This window comes from Durotheca rogersii (genome assembly GCF_024521655.1).
Source record: "Durotheca rogersii strain YMJ 92031201 chromosome Unknown GGS23scaffold_27, whole genome shotgun sequence".
NCBI classification, from domain to species: domain Eukaryota; kingdom Fungi; phylum Ascomycota; class Sordariomycetes; order Xylariales; family Xylariaceae; genus Durotheca; species Durotheca rogersii.
This window is the reverse complement of record NW_026251258.1, coordinates 459,677-478,809: the sequence shown is the minus strand read 5'-3', so window position 1 is coordinate 478,809 and position 19,133 is coordinate 459,677. Positions and strand designations below refer to the sequence as shown.

At 58.2% G+C, this 19,133-nt stretch overlaps 6 protein-coding genes across 6 annotated transcripts; 3 read left to right on the top strand and 3 right to left on the bottom strand.

Annotated features, from left to right (window-relative positions):
* Positions 1 to 1,541: 1,541 nt before the first annotated feature.
* GGS23DRAFT_614555 (class I glutamine amidotransferase-like protein) lies at positions 1,542 to 3,654 on the top strand (the record flags this gene model as incomplete). The annotated part of the gene is made up of 3 exons (XM_051520655.1): positions 1,542 to 2,081; positions 2,151 to 2,200; positions 2,624 to 3,654. 3 exons carry the CDS (start codon positions 1,542 to 1,544, stop codon positions 3,054 to 3,056), a joined length of 1,023 nt encoding a protein of 340 aa, XP_051368732.1. The 3' UTR covers positions 3,057 to 3,654.
* Positions 3,655 to 4,806: 1,152 nt separating this feature from the next.
* GGS23DRAFT_259173 (WD40-repeat-containing domain protein) lies at positions 4,807 to 7,279 on the bottom strand. Its single transcript, XM_051512340.1, has 2 exons — positions 6,015 to 7,279; positions 4,807 to 5,949 (listed from the first exon to the last, which is right to left on the bottom strand). The coding sequence occupies exons 1-2, from the start codon at positions 7,154 to 7,156 to the stop codon at positions 4,956 to 4,958; spliced, it is 2,136 nt and encodes a 711-aa protein (XP_051368731.1). The 5' UTR covers positions 7,157 to 7,279; the 3' UTR covers positions 4,807 to 4,955.
* A 2,654-nt stretch (positions 7,280 to 9,933) lies between these two features.
* GGS23DRAFT_259063 (uncharacterized protein) lies at positions 9,934 to 11,690 on the bottom strand. The gene has a single exon (XM_051512339.1). It carries the CDS (start codon positions 11,368 to 11,370, stop codon positions 9,955 to 9,957), a length of 1,416 nt encoding a protein of 471 aa, XP_051368730.1. The 5' UTR covers positions 11,371 to 11,690; the 3' UTR covers positions 9,934 to 9,954.
* A 1,634-nt stretch (positions 11,691 to 13,324) lies between these two features.
* Positions 13,325 to 14,465, top strand: GGS23DRAFT_259042 (uncharacterized protein). Its single transcript, XM_051512337.1, has one exon. The coding sequence runs from the start codon at positions 13,511 to 13,513 to the stop codon at positions 14,012 to 14,014; it is 504 nt and encodes a 167-aa protein (XP_051368729.1). The 5' UTR covers positions 13,325 to 13,510; the 3' UTR covers positions 14,015 to 14,465.
* Positions 14,466 to 15,262: 797 nt separating this feature from the next.
* GGS23DRAFT_259056 (GroES-like protein) lies at positions 15,263 to 17,065 on the top strand. Its single transcript, XM_051512338.1, has 2 exons — positions 15,263 to 15,888; positions 16,049 to 17,065. Exons 1-2 carry the CDS (start codon positions 15,452 to 15,454, stop codon positions 16,698 to 16,700), a joined length of 1,089 nt encoding a protein of 362 aa, XP_051368728.1. The 5' UTR covers positions 15,263 to 15,451; the 3' UTR covers positions 16,701 to 17,065.
* A 581-nt stretch (positions 17,066 to 17,646) lies between these two features.
* On the bottom strand, positions 17,647 to 18,976 carry GGS23DRAFT_259020 (uncharacterized protein). Its single transcript, XM_051512336.1, has 2 exons — positions 18,101 to 18,976; positions 17,647 to 18,034 (listed from the first exon to the last, which is right to left on the bottom strand). Exons 1-2 carry the CDS (start codon positions 18,723 to 18,725, stop codon positions 17,685 to 17,687), a joined length of 975 nt encoding a protein of 324 aa, XP_051368727.1. The 5' UTR covers positions 18,726 to 18,976; the 3' UTR covers positions 17,647 to 17,684.
* Positions 18,977 to 19,133: the final 157 nt, after the last annotated feature.

Genomic DNA, 19,133 nt, shown 5'->3' with positions numbered 1-19,133 from the left:
AAGAGTTACACACATAGGCCACGAGGCGGTAGCGTGTCAAGTACCAGAGCGTGGACGTAGGCGAGCCAGGAGGCAGATGCTGAAACGAGGTAGTGTAGTCGAGTGAGGTCTTTTCGACGACAATGCCCCGCGCTCGTTTGTTCTTCCCGCTCCTCTCCCTCCCGCCTCCCGAGTACGGTAGCCGGATCTACAGTCGGTAGGAGGTAGTAGTGGCACGGGGGTGGGAGAAGTAGGAGGGAATCCAAAGGTAAGCATCTATATGCGAGTGGCGATGTGCACGTGAAGGAGGAGACATTAAGGGGCTAATAAGGGGGGAGGGAAGGGGGGGAGGATGCGATTGATGCCAAGTCGCTCAAACGGCAGCGCGGACGCTAGGAGAGTAGCGTGACCGGGTCGCACGCTCGCTCCCTCCCGCAGGTCTCGGCGCGTACCGAATACTTCTCGCCTCTTCACGAGTACTTGCAGTAGAGGAGGTAGGGAGGTCAGAGGCAGATAGGAGGTAGGTATAGGTATTTATTGCCGTTGAGCAGCCAAGAGGAGCAGCCGAAGGAAGAGAGGCAGGTGTATATATGGGACGGGTGGTGGTATTCTGCCACCATGCAAGCTTGTCTTTATCCTATCTCTCTACTAGCTTCTCGTTCCACGCCTCGAATATAGGCACATGCAGCGCGTGTTACTCAAGCTTGATTTCGGAGACTGATTCTGGTGCCGAGCAGAGAGAGGTAGGCATATACTGAATATAGGGGTATGTATGTATGTACAGGTCAAGTGCCTATACATATCTGTACCTGATGGAGCAGCCTCCTTCGGTTAGCCAATCGGCAGCGAGCAGAGTCCCCCCTCCCCGGGCGGTGCCGACGCCAAGCCCTCGCATAAGATGTACCGGGGTGGTATGAATGCATAGATATATATGCATATACTATATGCGCGCGACGCAACGCGACGAGCTCGCAAGCGCCAGTAGGAATGCGACTCGGAGCGGCCGGAAATAAATCTATATTACAATTAGGCACGCCTAGACGAGAGGCTGGATAGAATACGTAAAAAATATGCGTGGAAATACATGCACCGAATGCCCGGCGAAACTAACTCGATCGAGGCGGACCGGCCTCGTGCCTGGCCGGGGGGCCCTGCAGGTGGCCCGTGACCCCGCGTCGCAGCGCCATCACCAGCAGATCTCCCCGACACCACGCGTCCTGCTGTCCACCTCTCCCTCGCCATATCGTCGTAGAACCTCATATCGCCGCTGACACGAGCAGCCGCGGCCGTCTTCAACGACAACCAGTCCCCCTAGAGCCGACACGTCTTCAACAGACATGCCTGCGCTGGGCCTCCCGCACACCTCCCGTTGGAACTCGCCGCCGTCTCTCGCGCCTTGAGCCGTCGACACCGCAGCCGCGCACTCCAGCCCGTTCGCCTGCCCGCCCGCCTTTACCCCGTCCCGCTGCTCCGCCGCCCCGGTGTCCTCCCGCCGGAGATTCGTACCTGTCGTCGGCTACCTGGGCCCTCCCCGACCGCTGGAACCCCGCCGCGTGTGGCCGATGGCGATCGCGCGCAGCGCCGCCGCCGCCGCCGCCTCGGCCGGGGACGACGAACCCCCCGTGCAGCCCGAGCCGGCGGCGCAGGCCCCCGACGCCGCGCCGCCGCCCCAGCCGCCGCTGCGCATCGCCGTCCTGCTGAACTCGTACCGGTCGCAGCTGATCCCGGCGCTGCGGGCCTCGTACGAGCGCAGCATCGGGGCGGTGGCGCCGGCGGGGACGCAGGTGGCCTTTTTCGAGCCGGCCAACGGCGTCGACCCCGGACCCGGCCCGGCCGACGCCAGCAGCAGCAGCAGCAGCAGCGAGGAACCGCCGCCGCCGCCGCCGCCGCGGTTCCCGGACCCGGCGCGCTTCGACCTCATCGTGCTCGGCGGCTCCAACGTCGACCCCCGCGCCTCGCCCCCCTGGGTCCTCGACGTCCACGACTTCCTCCGCCGCCTCGTCGCCGAGTACCCCGACAAGAAGCTCCTCGGCATCTGCTGGGGCCACCAGACGATCGCCCGCGTCTTCGGCGGAAAGGTCGTCGATGCCGCGCGCCCTGAGGTGAGCCAGCCCCCCCCCCCCCTTTTTTTTTTCCTTTCTCTTTGCGTTTCTGAAACACCCCCGGCCGAGGGCGCGTACAAGCGAGCGCGCTCGCTTTCGGCGCTGGGCGAGGTGCGCGGGTGGGCTTGGTGTCTTTCGTCGCGTGTTATGTCTACCTGTATGTATATATATGCGTGTGATGTGTGTGTGTGTGTGGATGTATGTGTGCAGGTACGCATGTTTAAGTCAGCGGGAAGTCCATCTCATCCCATCGCGCCTAGAGCCATATGCACGGGCACGATCGGACGACAAGCGGGCGCGCAGCGAAGCGAGAGTGAGAGAAAAAAACCTGGATTGCTAGCACCAGACTCCCTAACGTGTACCCCTTTTCCCCCAACGACGACGTCGCCCCACCAGCTAACCGCGTCCTCCGCCTCGCAGATCGGCGTAGGCACCGTGCACCTGACGGAAGCCGGGCGGCGCTTCTTCTTCCCGCCCCCCTCTCCCCTCTCCTCCCCCCCCTCCTCCTCCTCCTCCTCCTCCTCCTCCTCCTCCTCGCCCAGCTCCTCCTTCGGCGCTCCCCGCACCCTGCGCCTGCAGCAGCACCACCGGCGGGAAGTCGCAGCGGCGCCGGCGCCGCAGCCGGCCGGCTTCGCGGCGCTGGCGCGCGGCAACCAGTGCCTGCTGCACGAGCGCAACACGATCCTGACGTTCCAGGGCCACCCGGAGAAGGACGCGGCGACGGCGCGCCTGCGGCTGCACGACGCCGCGCGCTGGTTCGGCCTCGCGCCGCCCGGCGCCGCCGCCGCCGCCGACGCCGACCCCTGGGCCCGCCTCCGCGACCGCGTCGACCGCGACCACGACGGCCCCGCCGTCTGGCGCCGCGTCCTCGCCTGGGTCCGCGAGCCCCCCGCCCCGCCGCCCGACGCGCGCGCGTGCGCGGGTGGCGGCGCTGCTGCCGGGTTGGCCGCCGCTGATAAGGGGAGCAGGATCTGAGCGCGAGATTCGAGGGTTTTTTTTTTTAACTTTTCGGTTTGGTTTGGTTTGGTTTGGTTTATAAGGGGTGAGGGCGCGGGTCGCTGGGCCGCTGGGCGGCGGAAGCTGAGAGTCGCGCGACACCTCTTTGACGTCGACCCCCCTTCTCTCGACGTTGGATCGAGCGCCAGACGGGCGGGGGTATGCCCGGGTTCGCGGCTAAGGACGCGCGCGAGGAGGGTTATCTCGGACGGCGGGCCCGGAGCTGAGTGGTGGCGGGGGGGGTTGGGGTTGGGGTTGTATTGGTATAGAATGTCGACATAAGGGAGGGAGGCAGCGGTAGAGCGGGGAACTACATAATCGGGACAGCGAAGCGAAGTGAAGAATATAATAAGAATGTGTCGCGTAGAGGTTGCTCCTCTTCGTTACTTACCTCAGAAATAGGAGCTCCTATATATACGCTTCCGTTACCCCCTTTCCTTTAATTAGTTCTTAGATAAAATAAGACCTTTTCTCCTTTGCTCCTCCTTCCGTTACTCGTAAGATAGCTCCTCGCGCGCGCTCTCGCGTATACGTAGTTCTAGTTACGTGATAGAATGACAATAATAAGAGATTCGGTGGTGTCCCCTCCCTAGGCCCATTCCCCCCGTGCGGCGCGCAGTCAGCTCGGGCCTGCGCGCCGCGGGTGCATGTGTGCGTAAATGAGATCTACGTAGCCTTGCCAACGACGCGTCCAACGGCGACACGCGAGCCCTCCGCTCCGCGTCGTCTGGACAGATGCCCTCTCGGCCCTCTCGTCAGCTTAAGGGGGAGAAGGGGGCGCTGGGCGCGACGGCACGCTCTCTACCGACATGTCACGCCGCGATGGACTGCCGGAGCACCCGCAGACGGTGTTTTCGGTTTAATTTGTGTTCATAGACCGCTCTAACCTAGCCTAACCTAGTCTAATCTACAGCAGCGATGCCGTCCCCTCTGGCCGTGCGCGTCTACCCGCCGGCGCCGGAACAAGCCTCTTTTTCTCCGCCCGCGCGCAACCTATTATCGCCAAACACCGACGGCCGCCATCGGCCTCTGTCTTCGCTGCCCCTCTACTTCGGGGTTGGCTGCTCTAACGGCAACTCCTTTCTTTCTTTCCTTTTTTTTCTTTCGTACACATATGACTCGGTCACCCGAGGCGTGGTAAGAGGTGACCCGTGAGGTGGTGGTGGTGAAGTATGATTAGTGTACAGAGCCTAGACATCGAAAAACTCCGTCTCGCTCGTTTCCCCCCCTCCTCTGCGATATCAACATAATGCCCAGTGGGGCGCCGCGAACCGCCCGTCTAACCCGTATTATGTGTAGTAGCATCGAGAAGAACCGGCCGTGCCGATCGTCGATCGTCTATATGCACGAGAACTAGGAGATGTTTGTATCTGTGTTTGTGTGTGAAGCGAGATTGAGGGGACGGAGGGGGGCGTTCGTGGGAAGCTGTGTACTATCGTGTATGAAGATGAACAAGAGGGGCCAGAGACGAGTAGGAAAGCTTGTGTGTGCGTATGTGATGTGAATTCGCCGCGTTTGCAGTCCGGATTTCCCCGCGATTCATCTGATGTTCTCACGACTGAAAATTCAGAGAATCCCATCTGGTAGAGGTACAGGAAACCATACGGGACGAACAGATTCTCCCCACCCCGTGAGGGGTCCTCAACATGCCGCGCTATGCTTCGCAATGGATGGTGCAGTATGAAGGAATTAGAAAATGCAAACCACGCTGATGTCCTTTAGCCGTATTTCATGCCAAGGAAAGAAGAAAAAAAACCACTCCAGCGAGCTCCGCCCATGACCGAAGAGTGTCGTGACAAGGAAATTCGTGAATCACAACCAGACCGACAAGCGTCCCACAGCGCTAGCAGGAGAATCTCCCAGCAGCTGGGGCGTCCCTCAGATGAAACCCGCGTGCGACGCCTTTTCCCGCGTCCCTCTGCTCTCGAGCATGCCGATATTCGGCACATCAGCGCCGAAATCCATGACGAGTATCTTCGCGTCCTGCCCGGTGCTGACGATGCGTCGGTAGTCGCTCTTCGCGCTGAGAACCCAGCTGGCGTGCCAACCCGGGAAGTCCAGAAGTTGCTCGCCCGTCTCGATATCGAAGACTTTGATGTCGGTATCGTAACTGCCGCTGATGAGGCGGCCGCTGATGCTGTCGATGTGCAGACTACGTACGAGACTCTGGTGGGCCTCGATCTCCCGGATGCATTCACCCGTGTTCGCGTCCCATATGCGGATGGCCTTGTCGCTCCCAGCCGACGCCACGTATCGACCGTCCTCGGAAAACTGGCTGCAGGCAAGACCCTTAGAATGGCCTGCGAATTCCCGAATTACCTTCCCGCTATCGATGTTCCAGAGATTCACGGTAGAATCTCCGGAGCAGGAGACTAGGGAGTTCCCGCGTAGCTGCACGGCATTCACGGGGGCGGTATGGCCCTTCAACTGCTTAAGCAGAGCGCCGCTGGCACGGTCCCAGATGCAGATGCTGGCGTCCTTGGAGCACGTCACGATATGCTTTTTATCGAAGGCCAGATCGAGAACCGCCGCGGTATGGAACTGAAGGCGTCGAACAGGTCTGTAGCCCGACTGCACCTTGTAGACGATGCAAGTGGAGTCGGAAGAGCCGGTTACGAGGATCTCGTCGTCGAATTGGAGACAGAGGATCGAGGCCTTGTGATGTACGGGGAACGAGACCGTGACGGGCACGGAAGGTTTGATGCGTTGATTATGGGGGAAGAGCGCGTAGTGCGACGGATGACCAGTCTGGTCGAAGAAGATGTATTCGTCGTTGACGACTTCAGGCGGTCCGATGACGAGCAAACAATCCAGGCTGCGCATGTCCCAGATTCGGATGGTCTTGTCGCGGGAGCCTGTGATAATCTTGTTCCTGTTCGCAGGTTAGCGAGCCGAGTCGGCGAGGCGGGAAATAAAACAGGAGAAGGGTGCACGTACTCGTCGAATTGCAAGCAATAGATGCTGTCCATGTGCCCATTCAAGTAGACCGCACGCGCCTCCTTGCCTTTTTTCCAACGCCTATCCAATTCCTCGCGCGCTCTGTAGATCTGCTGCCAGTCGTTTCCGGGGCGAAGAAGCGGGGGTACGCCGGCGCCAGTTCCGGGCTGGATGCGACGGGTCGTCGCGCAAGTGTGTGTCTTCTCCCGGAGGAAGGATTGACGCCAGATGTGCTGGTCCTGGGCGAGATGGTGCCAGAACCGGCAAACCCTGCTCGCGGTGGCCAACTGGAAAGCATCCAAGTACGACATGATCTGAACCGCAAGCTCGGTGGGGAGTTGAGCTACGAAGTCCCTCCGGACGATCGACGCGCCCTGATCTATGGGGACGTCAATCTGCGAGGCAGATGCAAATGTGATGCCGATGCCGCTCTCGCGGTCATTGCCGTACTCGTCAGGGGCGATCAATTCGTGCTTATATCGGGCATAGTAGCTCATGTACTCGTTCTGCATGGCGGCAGCAGCCTTCGCAGCAGCACCGGTGTGCCGAGGGATGATCGGGGGCGCGAGGCCATGGCCGGGAACAGGAACGCCGGGAAACTCGGAGACGGCGGGGGAGTAGATCGTCTGCAGATGGCCGGGACCGCCGTGCGATGTTCGAGCATGCCGGAAACTGGCAGCCTGTCGCAGCCTATGCCAGGCCGAGTGCGATGTTACCGGTCGAGCATCGTGGTAGGCGGTGCCTGGCTCCGAAACCCGGCGGTCGCGGCGAACAATTCCCTTCAGGGACATCGAAGCCCGTCGGATTCTTCCCTTAAGCGAATCTCCAGACTTGGGCGACTCGATGTTCGCGTCCTCATGCTCCTCCCCCAACGCCAATTCGCCAAAGTTACGAGAGAGATCGTCGTTGCCCAGGGCGAGGGATTTCGGACGGCGTCTCCACGGCAGGGAATTTCCCACACTAACCTGTCGTCTCGCAGCGCTCGCGGTTGCCGATCCCGAGGGACCTCCAAGCGGCTCGCCCAATTCCAGCCCGGTATCGTGCGAATAGAAGCCCGCACTCGACGGCGCCGCAGGCCCGTGGGCCATTGCGGACGCGGGCGCGGCGTGAAGGGGGCCGCGGCTGGTTCTCGACGTGGCCATAGCGAATGCGCAGGAAGGTAGGCAAGTAACGAGCAAGAAAGAACCGCGTCCGAGGCGGCACCGACGGGTACTGGGGTGGGTAGGACGGAAAGAATAGGCGAACGATGTACGCGACGAGACGAAGGAGCGGAGAAGGAGAGCTCAGCGGACGAGATGCAGAGATGAGAAGAAACAAAACACAAAAAAAAATAGGCAAGAATGCAGTCAGTAGGTAAGTGAGGTGATAAAAAAAAAAGATCGCGGAGAATTAAGACGAGAAGGAAGGATAAGTCGCGAGTTGAGACGACAAAAGAGAAGAAGGTGAGAGGTTACGTAACCACGAATTGCTGGTGTTGGTGGTGTTGGTGGTGTTGGTGGTGTTGGTGGTGGTAGTTGTGGTGGTAGTTGGGGTGGTTCCGACGGTGAAGAGCGTGGAGGTGAGGATAGTCAGCAGGGGGGAGATGGAAGGGAAAAAAAAAAAAAAAAAAAGGGAAGAGATAAGTGGTCGCTGTCAGCTATTTCCGTCTGTTATTATTACTTGGAGCTGGCCTAGTAAATTGCAAGCGCGCGGGTGCGCGAAGGTACCCGGCAACCTGGACAATGGACACAGTACGGCCTAGCACAGTACTGGGTTACGGCACAGCACCAGGTTACAGCACAGCACCAGGTTACAGTGCAGTGCAGTACAGTGCCGCCTTCTATAACGACAGCAGGTCAGGTACCTAAAGTCACTTGGATGGCGCCGACCTCGCTACCATCTATTGTCCGGGGCACGTATCCATTAAGTAGGTAACTCTTCCACAATAGGCATTGCTCACTCCTATTCACCTCTTCTCTGCTATTCTCCTCTTCTCTCCCATTCTCCTCCTCCCCTTCTCTTTGTCCGTCCTCCCCTGACTCAGGCACGACCGCAGCAACGGACCGGCGACAAACACAAAGAAAGGAGAGAGAAGAGCGCGGCCGATCTACTCTAGCGTCAAACCGACGCAGCCAGTCCCGACTGGACGAATTTGGTGTTATTACAACTGGGGAAAAAAAACTCGGTGTGGTGGGAGCAGAGGTTGGATGGAACCAACCCGTCTGCACCCTGTCAGGTACCAACAACCCTACCGCTCGAAGCGACTTAGGGGCCGCGTCCCTTTTTTTTTTTTTTTTCAATCTTAGCGCATAGTCTACTCGTCTATCGTCTAGGGTATTTGAAATTCCCAGCGATCAACTCGTACGATGGCGCCCAGTCGAGAGAAGCGGTGCTTATGCGATGTATGTGGTCGTATAGGCAGCGCCCGCACTCCCGCTTACCTGACGTTAGCAGCAACCGAGCCAGCTGAACACAAGAAAGACAGACAAGACCAGAGCCGAGAGACAGAGACTGGGAGGGGCTGGAGATTACGGTCGGGGATGCCCGGCCACATACGGACGCAGGGAAGCACAGCGCCGCGCCCGAACCCTAGTTTGGTCTACTCTAACGGCCAGCACCTGCGTATGTATCTAAGTACCTACCTACCTCTCCTATCCAATGTTAGGTACCTAAGGTACATGTGTACCCAGATATCTGAGTACGTACCTCCAGTTGAACCATCGAGACGCGACTGGGCCGTTACGTGCGTAATGAATGGCAGATGACGGCATGGAATCCACCCCCCAGAACCAGTCAATAACACAAGGAACCTGTGCCTGGACACGCAAAGCACCTTCCCAGCCAGCTTTAGTCTCCGCATGCACGTGAAAAAGGACCCTTCTTTTAAGGTTCGCCCCCTTGTTTCATTGGACTGCGGGTGACCTGGACCTTCCGCCCCGACGGAATCTCGCCGATACCTGTTACTCTGCGGCATTCCCACCTTCCTAGCCAGCGAATCGGCACGTCTACGGTACGGCTCCGGGCCCATCCTCCATCTACAAGGCTACCGCCAGCGTAAGCTGCCTCCATAAATGCATACCTACCGCTGCGTCAACCATCACCGCCACCATTATTACCTGCGTACGCAACCTGGAACCCGTGTGTTCTATACCTAGATCTGTAGAAACCATCCTCTTCATGCCAGGCCTGGGGTCGATCGTGATCCGGGTAAACTGCCCACACACACGGCATAATAGCGCAGCGGCCGCCATTCGACGGACAGATCGTCTATACACGGCATAACCCGGCTAAGCATTGCACCAATTTCAAATCGCAGGTGTTAGCCGGGGGGGAACAGGCGACCGCGTTCCGTCTAGGTACCCCAAGCGAAGCAAGATACAGCGAGAGGCACAGAAATATCCATCGCCCCCGGGTCATCCGCCCGTCGCATGTCATGCTAGATCACCTTCGCGTCGCCCCGGAGCGGCGCCCGCTCCCCGGGTGACTTGCTAGACATGGGGCGTCACACATATTAGGCTGTCCGCCGGCATAATGCTATGTCTTGGCGGTTGACTCTGCCCGGGTTTGTCTCCCGTCCCGTGCATAGCCGTCGTGGTGGTTGCGCGGAGCCGGTTACAAAATGACACCTGGTGCGGCTACGTCCAGTAGTCAAGCTGGGTTCGACGTCCCAGCGGATCAATAACCCGTCTCTCGTTAGGCTTCACTAGCCGAAACCGGGTACCACCACATTGCCAGCATTACGCGTCATGCCACATGCCACCCCTAAAGCCTGTCTTCGTTGGAAGAGTCTACGTGTGGGGTGCGTGTCTAGACAGCAAGCACTCGAACAGGTTAACACTAGGGCAGTTGGTGATTACGAGCATACCAACGGCAGGATTCCTGGCCCGTCAAGAGGCGAGAGCGATTTATATTCAACCTGAGCCTGTCTCTGCTGGCAATATTTCGGGGGCCACGACCAGCGCTATCGATCATGGGAAGGCGACCGACCGGCCCGGGAGGCGCCTCGGTCCCGGCCGTCGTACGGATCGGGTAAAAACCTCGAGATCATCGGATTGGCCTCTTCGTCTAGCTGCTGCTGGTTGAAATCTCTGAATATCAGGCATGCTTCACGCCTAACGCCGAGTTTAGACAAGAGCTCCTGCTCTGTTCCGTTCTCGTCTGCCACACAGTCGGCTACGTCTGTCATGAAACTCGAGAAGTCCTCTGGTGGCGACTCGATGCATCGGCACATGATTTCAGCCGTGACTTCGATCCACGCGGCGATGAGAGTAGGGTTTAGGGAGCCCTGCATGTGCCGGAATTCGATTGTGTTTAACTGGCTCCGGCGCACCTTTCCTATGAAGTTCGAGGTCGCAGGCAGGAGTTCGGTGATGGCGACAGAGGCTCTGCGCAATTTTGTGACCTCGCCGACCAAGCTTGCGAGGTCGCTCACGGTCTCGGCGCGCCATAACCAGCGTATCTTGGGCTGTTCTCTATGGAGAGACCGTTGAACTTTTGGAGGGACGTTCTGGTCCATCTCGCGGACCCAGTTTCCCGTACCGGGCTTGTTGGTCCAGTCCGGGCACGTTAAAGGGCAGGCCGTTGCCATGTTCGTCCCTTTCTGCAACAGCGCAGCGTATTTCGTCGCATCCTGCCGCCATGTCGCATGTAGCCTCATCAATTTCTCCTCCGCTACCCACATGAGAGTCAGGATCCTCTTCACGGTTACGAGGTCGTATTCCGCTCCGCTAATTCCCCAGTGCACGTGAGTAGCACAGCGACTCGATCGATCTGCCGTGTCCTTGCCCACGTTGATACTGACCGCGTAATTCGCGCGCAGCACCTTGCAGACGGTATCGAGGTCTGACTTGGCAATATCGAAATCTCGGTACTTGTGTGCCTTGCTGACAAACTCAAGGCCCAGCCAAAAATAGCCCGCCTGCGCCTCGGGCTTCACCGTCATCCGTCGGCCATTCGCCGCCGGATCTGTCCATATCATAGTCTCCTCCGGCACGATAGCATTCTGTTTGTAGGAGCTATAGCGAAATTCGTCAAAGTCGCCTAAACCTGGTTCCTCATCTTCGGACTCCGGGATCTCGACATCTTCGGGGTGAGCTCTCCTTCGATAGCTTGTTATTATTCCGGCATCGGTCAATTTCTTGGCAATCTCGCGTCCGAAATACTGTAATCTCTTCGTGTGGACTTCGTGTGGGCCATCTCCGTCGTCGGTTAAGTCGCCTGGTTCCTCCTGTATCGGATGCGGAACTCGACGCTGCTGCTCGCCTTTCTCGAGCCTCAGGGGGTCTGTCGTGCCGGACCCCCTGAAGAGCATCAAGAATTCGAGCTCGAACCCGAAAGTTGCCGTGTCCCGAAACTTGCCCGCCGCAGAGATGGCCATAATGAACAGCTTATCTTCATACTAAGCATGTCTCACAATCGCTGTCCCCGAGCCCGAGCCTACTCGCCTTCCCGATGTCTACGTCCTCTATGATAGTATCGAAATTGTTACTTCTCATATCTACGTAGGACCTCAGACCGTAAGGGACATTTCGACTGCCAGACGATAGTCTTATTTGTCTTTCATGGCGCCCTAACGAGAATGGCATGGACTAGGAGGGCGCGCGCCATTGGTAACCGTCTCGTCTGCGATTTTTTTTCATCGCGCTCCGTCCCATCACATACCACAACTTGGGACCTATGAGGCTGCCGTCCGAAATATCGATATCGCTAAGAAGGTTCGGAGGTGCTTCATTAGGCCCAACGCCTTACAGGTGAAAATGGCTTCGACCTTCGAATAATAATTTTCTCAACCAACCGGGAGTCTCTCTAGGCACGTCGCGGGCCGATAGCCTCTCGGCATACGGGCTACACACTAATACCCGCCTCACCTATCGACATCTGAATTCGGAGACTTGTCGGGGTGGTAAGAGAATATCGAAAATATGCGTTCACGGGGAGGCCGATGTATGACATGTCAGTAGACTGGTTGTGATATGAACACACTAAACTAACCACCAGAGCTTGCATGTGCCACATTCTATGGTCCTCCTATTGAACCTGCGAGGTACCAATCCTTTACAATCCTCGAGGAGAAAATTTCCCAGCCCGTTTGTTATTATGTGGCGTCGAATTTCCGCTATTATTCCCGAGTCCGGCGGTCAAACCCTTCATATTCTGGAAGCCGGACAGGCATGGAAAGCCACGGCCGGACTTATTCTTTCTTACATACAGCAGCTGAAAGTAACAAGTATGACTGAGAAGCTCTACAGAGCCTCGAATCTCCTAGACTACTCTGCGTGTTACAACCAAGCCCTGAAGGCGACGCCCTCGGATTCCCAGCTACTAGAGCTAGCCTATCCAACATGTCCTACCTTGGCGGCGACAGGCGACGATGCTGTCGTCTCGATATCGTGTCCTGCTTATTTTCGGGGGTCACACTTGGCACCACCGCCGGCTTATCCAAGCACATGGGAGGTTTTCCCACCAGGTTTTCGTAGCATCCGCGATTACGGACGAGTCAGCAAGGTAATGTAATATTTACAACCACCTATCAACTATTAATGCACAAGCTGGTTGTATTTCTGGCGCGAGGTGCGTCTATTGGAATGGGTATCCGCAAATCCCCTATCACATCTCGATGCCCGAGTCATCGGGACTCAGCTCACTCGTCGCCCAACCAGCGGTGACCTCTCAATATATTGACCCCCGGACACTGTCTGGTCATATGCTCATGGCGAGCAATCAATAAAGGCCTTACCGCCGAGCCCTTCGCTCTTATAGGGACCAGTTGGGGTGTCAGGCTACGAACTGTTGGTTCAATCTTACCTGGTGGCTATCCTATCGCCGACCCCGTTTGCGTCGAACAGATGACACGCCTAGACCTCGTGAAGCGGCCTATGACGAAGGAGATTTACAACCTGGCCCATCCAGTCTGCTCTCTGTATATTACTCTCTGCCGAGTCGGTACCTCGGCCGAGTGGAAGTACGAAGCGAGAGGAGGCATACTCGGCATTTCGTATTCCGCATCGAGACGTTATTGGGATGGTGAAGGCCTGGCCATTTTGACAGGAATTGTTTCTGGTTTTTTTTTTTTCGACTTGGAGCCCGAGGGAGTGTAGACACTTATCACCCACCACTTGAGTGTAGGTGCAGGTATTACACAGCATCCTGCAGGACGACTGCCTTTACCCCTATTTTCTTTTTTTTTCGGCTTCTTTCTTTTCCCCAGGGATTAAGGGAATAACGTTGTTCCATCTACGCCTGCACGCATCCATCATTGGGCCTTTAGGCCGGCCATCTACAAATGTGCTGGATGGGGTCGAGCCGGCATTCAAGAGTTCGAGTGGACCAATTGGGAGAAACGACCACACACTTGACCGCTTGTTCTGACCACTATCTACGTGCTCGACGGCACGCACATTTTCAATTTTTTTCCTGTTTTCCCTCGGTCGGACTACCTCTAATAAACACTATCCCGCCTGTCGGGTACCTATTGGAGCGGAGAAAATAAGCGAATATTGGCGAATAAGGAAGGGAATATGGCGCCGCGGCATACGGTGCTCCCGTTGGCGTACCGGGCCTTCTTTCTCGTGATCGAGCCGATCTCTGCGCTCGCGGGGGCATATTATGCACATTTCCGGAAGGCGGACTACCTGGCGCTTACGGCGCACTCAGACGCAGCCGCGGCTCCCGACGGGGCGGCGTCGGTGGCGCTGTCGCAGCTGGCCAACATGTACCTGCTGTTCGCACTGAACGAGGCGCTCGTGCTGCGGGCGACGGGAGACGTGCAGGTGTGGCGGACGGTGCTCGCGGTGCTGCTGCTCGCGGACTTCGGACACCTGTGGGCGGTCGGCGGCGCCGGCGCCGGCGGCGGTGGCGTGGACGCCCTCCGGATCTACTGGGACGTGGCAGGGTGGAACGTGATGGACTGGGGGAACGTGCCGTTCGTGTACCTGGGGGCGGCGCTGCGCGTCGCGTTCCTCGCCGGCGTCGGGATGGGGATGCCGGCGAGGAGCAACAAACCCAGGGCGGCTAAAAAGTGAGGGGTGGGCGTGGGAATGGAGACGGGGACGGAAACAGGCAAAGGAGAAATTGAGAAGCAGAGGGAAAAGGGTTACAGAGTGGATGGGAGACGGCAATGGTGGGTCGGCCCGCGCTCGCCTCGGCTTTACCATAAGTTACCTACCGCGTTCATCTGGAACGAGGCGACCTGGCTAGCCCGAGCAAGGAGGAGAAGAGGGCCATCGCATCTGGGCTGGGTTCTGGCGAGCCGACGTCGCCAATTAATATACCTCGTTACTCCTCTCCCTCTGGCGATTCGCCCTCACGCCCACAACAAAAAGCATGTCTACGCATATCCATCATAGTGGGTTCAGAACCACGAGAAGTCACCGCCAGGTACCAAGGTGATTTGCCATAACTGTCTGCATTCTGCCCGATATTCCGAGCGCCAGGAGGAGACAGCAGAGCATACAAGAGAGAAAGCGACGCGGGAGAGAGGGCGGCGGAGGTTATCGCCAAAAGAGAAAAAAAAATTCCCACACAGCGATAAATGAATTGTCGGCACTTCTCGGTGGGATGAAAGACCGTGTTAAGCGATAGGGATACCCCTGGGTGTTAGGAGGGGGGGCGTCGCCGTCGGGAGGGGGGTGAATCCGACTGGCGGAAGATTCAACCACCACAGCAGATGGTCAAGTAATCTGTCTATACCCACCCCTACGTATGCTGGGGTAGGAGGTCGGCTCTTATATAGGTTCTGTACCGCAGGTCTGGAACGGAGGGCTGTCGTCGTCTTCTCGGCTTAGTGAGGCCAAGGTAAGGTAGGCAGAATCTCGGTCTCTATTCTACCAGCAGGGCCGACATTCCCCACCTGTCGAGCGCTCCGAACGCGCAGGGCGGGCTTATCGCCTTATCGCGGGCCAGCGAGACATCCAACTGCTACACTATGCAAGGGGCCAGACATCCTCCCGTCCGACTCCTAACGACGGCTGCACCAAGACCAGACGAATACACCGAGACCAGCACACCGAGATTAATAGGTACCCCGACAGGAGCACGCCGCCGCGGGTGCTGGGAGGGCGGTGGTCTCCGAACCGGGTAGACGGATAAAAGGGGATAGAGGGATATCTCGCATAAAACGCCGATCGTCTATCGTATACCTACAGGCCCTACGCAAAAAGGGACGCGTCTGACCTAAGGCTAAGTGGGGGGTTGGAGGGGCGAGAAACGAGGGGCGTGCGAAAGCTCGTTGGCCTCGACTACCTACCTATATTCCACAATACCTACCCCTCCATCGCTATCGGCTTCCGAATTCTCCCCGTGGGAGATAAAAGTAATCCCATTTTCCCATTTTCCCATTTTCCCTCTCTCTCCTCCCCCCTCTCTCTCTAACCTCACATACCTGCCCCCTTCCCCTCCCCTCCTCTCCTCTCAGGCCTAGCTCCAACCCCGAGGAAACACCCGGCACTTGCCTATCCACCATGTCTCAGCAGCGCGACCAGTATGAGGGCTTCCAGGTCGAGTCGCCCGAGACCTGGACCCAGTTCCGCAAGAACAAGTTCGACACGAAGCCCTTCGGCGACCACGACGTCGAGATCAAGATTGAGTGCTGCGGCGTGTGCTCGAGCGACATCCACACCATCAGCGGCGGCTGGGGCGCCCAGCGCTTCCCGCTCACCGTCGGCCACGAGATCGTCGGCAAGGCCCTGCGCGTCGGCCCCAAGGTTACCCTGATCCAGCCGGGCCAGCGTGTCGGCGTCGGCGCCCAGTCTTGGTCCTGCCTCGACTGCCGCCAGTGCAAGAACGACAACGAGACCTACTGCGCCAAGCAGCTCGACACCTACGGCGCCGTCTGGCCCGACACCGGCATCGTCACTCAGGGCGGCTACTCCTCCCACGTGAGGACCCACGAGCACTGGTACGTCCATCCCCGCTGATTGCCACTCCGAAAACAGTATGCGCAACGCGCGCTGCATATATTCAATCAACCTATACACCGTGCCCATGCCCACGTATACGCTTCGTGGCTTGAGCCGACAGAAGACAACCCTTCCTGACTAGTCGGCGCTTCCGCATAGGGTCTTCCCGATCCCGGACGCGATACCGAGCCACCTCGCGGCGCCGATGCTGTGCGCGGGGATCACGAGTTACAGCCCGCTCGTGCGCAACGGTGCTGGGCCGGGCAAGAAGGTGGCCGTGGTGGGGCTTGGCGGGCTCGGCCACTTCGCCGTGCTGTTCGCGAAGGCGCTCGGGGCCGAGACGTGGGTGATCTCGCGGACGCACAGCAAGGAGGCGGACGCGCGCGCGATGGGCGCCGACGGCTTCCTCGCGACCCAGGACGAGGGCTGGAACCGCGACCACCGCATGACCTTCGACCTCATCATCAGCACCGCCAACAGCTTCGGCGACGGCTTCGACCTGTCCGCCTACCTCGCCATCCTCGACGTCCACGGCAAGTGGATCTCGGTCGGGCTCCCCGAGGAGTCCACGCTCAACATCAAGCCCCAGGACCTCATCGACAACGGCTGCCTCATCGGCTCCTCCCACCTCGGCAGCCGCCGCGAGATGCTCGAGATGCTCGAGCTCGCCGCCGACAAGGGCATCAAGTCCTGGGTCGAGACGGTGCCGCTGAGCGCCGAGAACCTCGCCGCCACCTTGAAGCGCCTCCACAGCGGCGACGTCCGGTACCGCTTCACCATGACCGACTACGACAAGGTCTTCGGCGCGTGAGGGGTGTGTGTGCGCGTGTGTGTTGAGTCATGAATAAAAAGCAAGTCATGGTGGGGTAGGGGAGGCGAGAGGGTGTACAGATGGGATAGGACGGATGGGAATGAGAGGAATGGCGTGAATCGTGGAGTGCGGTGTGAGTTTCTGGAATCGTTTACGCATCCGCGTTAGGCGCTAGAGAAGAGAGAGACGGACGTCGATACCTGGGTTTGAAATAGAAATGTCGAGAGAGAGTATATATATGCGAAAGGAGAGAAAATTGAAATTAGAATACACCTATCTGTTTTCTTAGGCCGTCCTAGTAGAGACCTAGGCCGAGTGATGCGATGTCCATAACCCTCAAGGGGGGATCGATAGATATAAAGCAGTGGAGGATGCGGGCCCTCCTTTTCTCTTTTCTCCTTTTCCCCCCCTCGCGCACTGCGCGACGTACCCGTCCCTGTTGCTGCTTCGCTAGTTCTGTCGGTGTCGCGCTCGTGTTATGCCGCCTGGGCGGCCGCGCAGACCCTCTCATTTCTTCTTCCCCTTCTCCTCCTATGATACGGCCCTACTTCTCAGTGGGTAGGGGGCGATAAGGGAAGCCGCGACGTCGACGCCCGGCCCGTGGAAGGGGAGCGGATGTCGTGCCCACGGCGACGAGGCGCCGAGTGAGCTCTGAGGATGAGAGAGAAAGAGAAGCTAGAGAAGCTAGAAAGATTGTTGGGACGCATCCCACGGGGGCGGAGTCAGCCTTGGTATCCAGGTTCTCCTCCTTCACCATACGATCGACGGCGTATTCGCCATTTCGGATGCGTGTAAGCACGCCGTCATCTTATGTAATTGCCCGAGTAATCGCTTTACACGTAGCTTCGGTCCCCTCCCCGTGGGGACTATCGTCGAATATGTACGTAGGTAGGTATATATTACACTAATTTTAGCATCGCCAACTGCCCGTGCCCTCCCCTCCCGCCCTGGTCCCGAACTCCGCCTCGAGATATTTACGCCATACTAAGGAAATCCCTCCATTGTACGCCTGTGTGTTGTGAGCTCGGTCGTTAGAGGCCGGGGCACCTCCCGCCCGTCGAGTTCCGTCGGGGCCAGCAGCGGAGTGTGAACGTGCTTCGGGTCTCCCGTCACGCTCCAACCGCTGAGCTCCGACATCTGTGACATATGTCGGTTACCCCCATGGTACGAGTCTGAGAGCGGTGGCGACTGTGCTTGTTGTTCGTGCGTGAGTTGGTGTTGGTTGGGAGAATAGGGTGAGAAGCTGTGACTCGGGTGTCCGGAACTTGGGAATGCGGGGCTAGAAGGACCAGTTTGGATCCCATCTGGCCATCGCGCCATGCCGGGAGAGCACACTGCTTCGTGGTCAGCCTCGTTCCATCACGTATAAGCTGGTGAGCGTATATGGAATGGAAACTCACATCCTTGGGGGCCGTAATGTTTGTCTGCCTCGTCGACTTCCTTCTCGTGCTTTCTACTCCTTGCTAGCCAGCCTAATCTGTAGGCCAGAATGACGAGCAGGATCACAACTAGCGCCGTACATCCGAGGGCAATGCCTAATATCGCACCCAGGGGAAGGGAGGAGGACTCCGGGGATTCGGAGGGCTCTGGCGTAGGTATAGGTGTAGGTGTAGGTGTAGGTGTAGGCGTAGGCGTAGGCGTCGCCGATTCCGCGATGCCGAGAAATACTTGGGCGTCTTCGGTATTGTTACTTAACGTTGCTGGGAGGAGGCTCCCTCTTGGGCATCCCTGGCTCTGACACGGGTTGATCGGGGCCGCACAGCAGCCTAGGAAGGGTTGCGAGCCTACGCAAGTAAACCACCTGTTGCTACCGCCCGGTGCATCGCAGCTCTGTGCCGGAATGCGGTCGTATTGAGCGGATGAGAAGCTCGCCGCGGCCAGAGCTGTCTGAGGACATACACCACTCCCGTCGGCGCAGGGGTCGATGGTACAGCACCCGATGAAGCGGACCCTAGCTGTATTACACACGTAGAAATGGCCTCTAGCCGGGCATGAGAGCCCAAGTTCGACTCGGGATGAGGCCATCGCGGGAAAGTGGTACGGCACAGTCGGCAGAAAGGATTAAACGTAGGTATTAGAGATTAAGTACCAGCTACACCAAGCCTCCCTCCGAGAGAGGAGGTTGAAAAGAGGAGGGAGAAAAGGGAAAGAAGGAAAAACACAACTGCTCGGTTGGTATCTTGTGGGGCGCTGTTGGCAAGACCAACAGCCTTAACAGATATAACTCGTCATGTTTTGCCCAGCCAGGGATGCGCCGATCTATGCCCGACGCGTACGGTGCGCTCTCGAGCAGCACCTACTTAGCAGAGCCTCTCAGCGGTAGACCCGTAGGGGGTTCGTAGGACAACTCGCGAGTGGAGAGAGGAGTCTATAATCCGACCTGACCCGCTAGTCCTCGCTGGCAGGTTACGACTGCGGTTGCGCCCAAAGTTG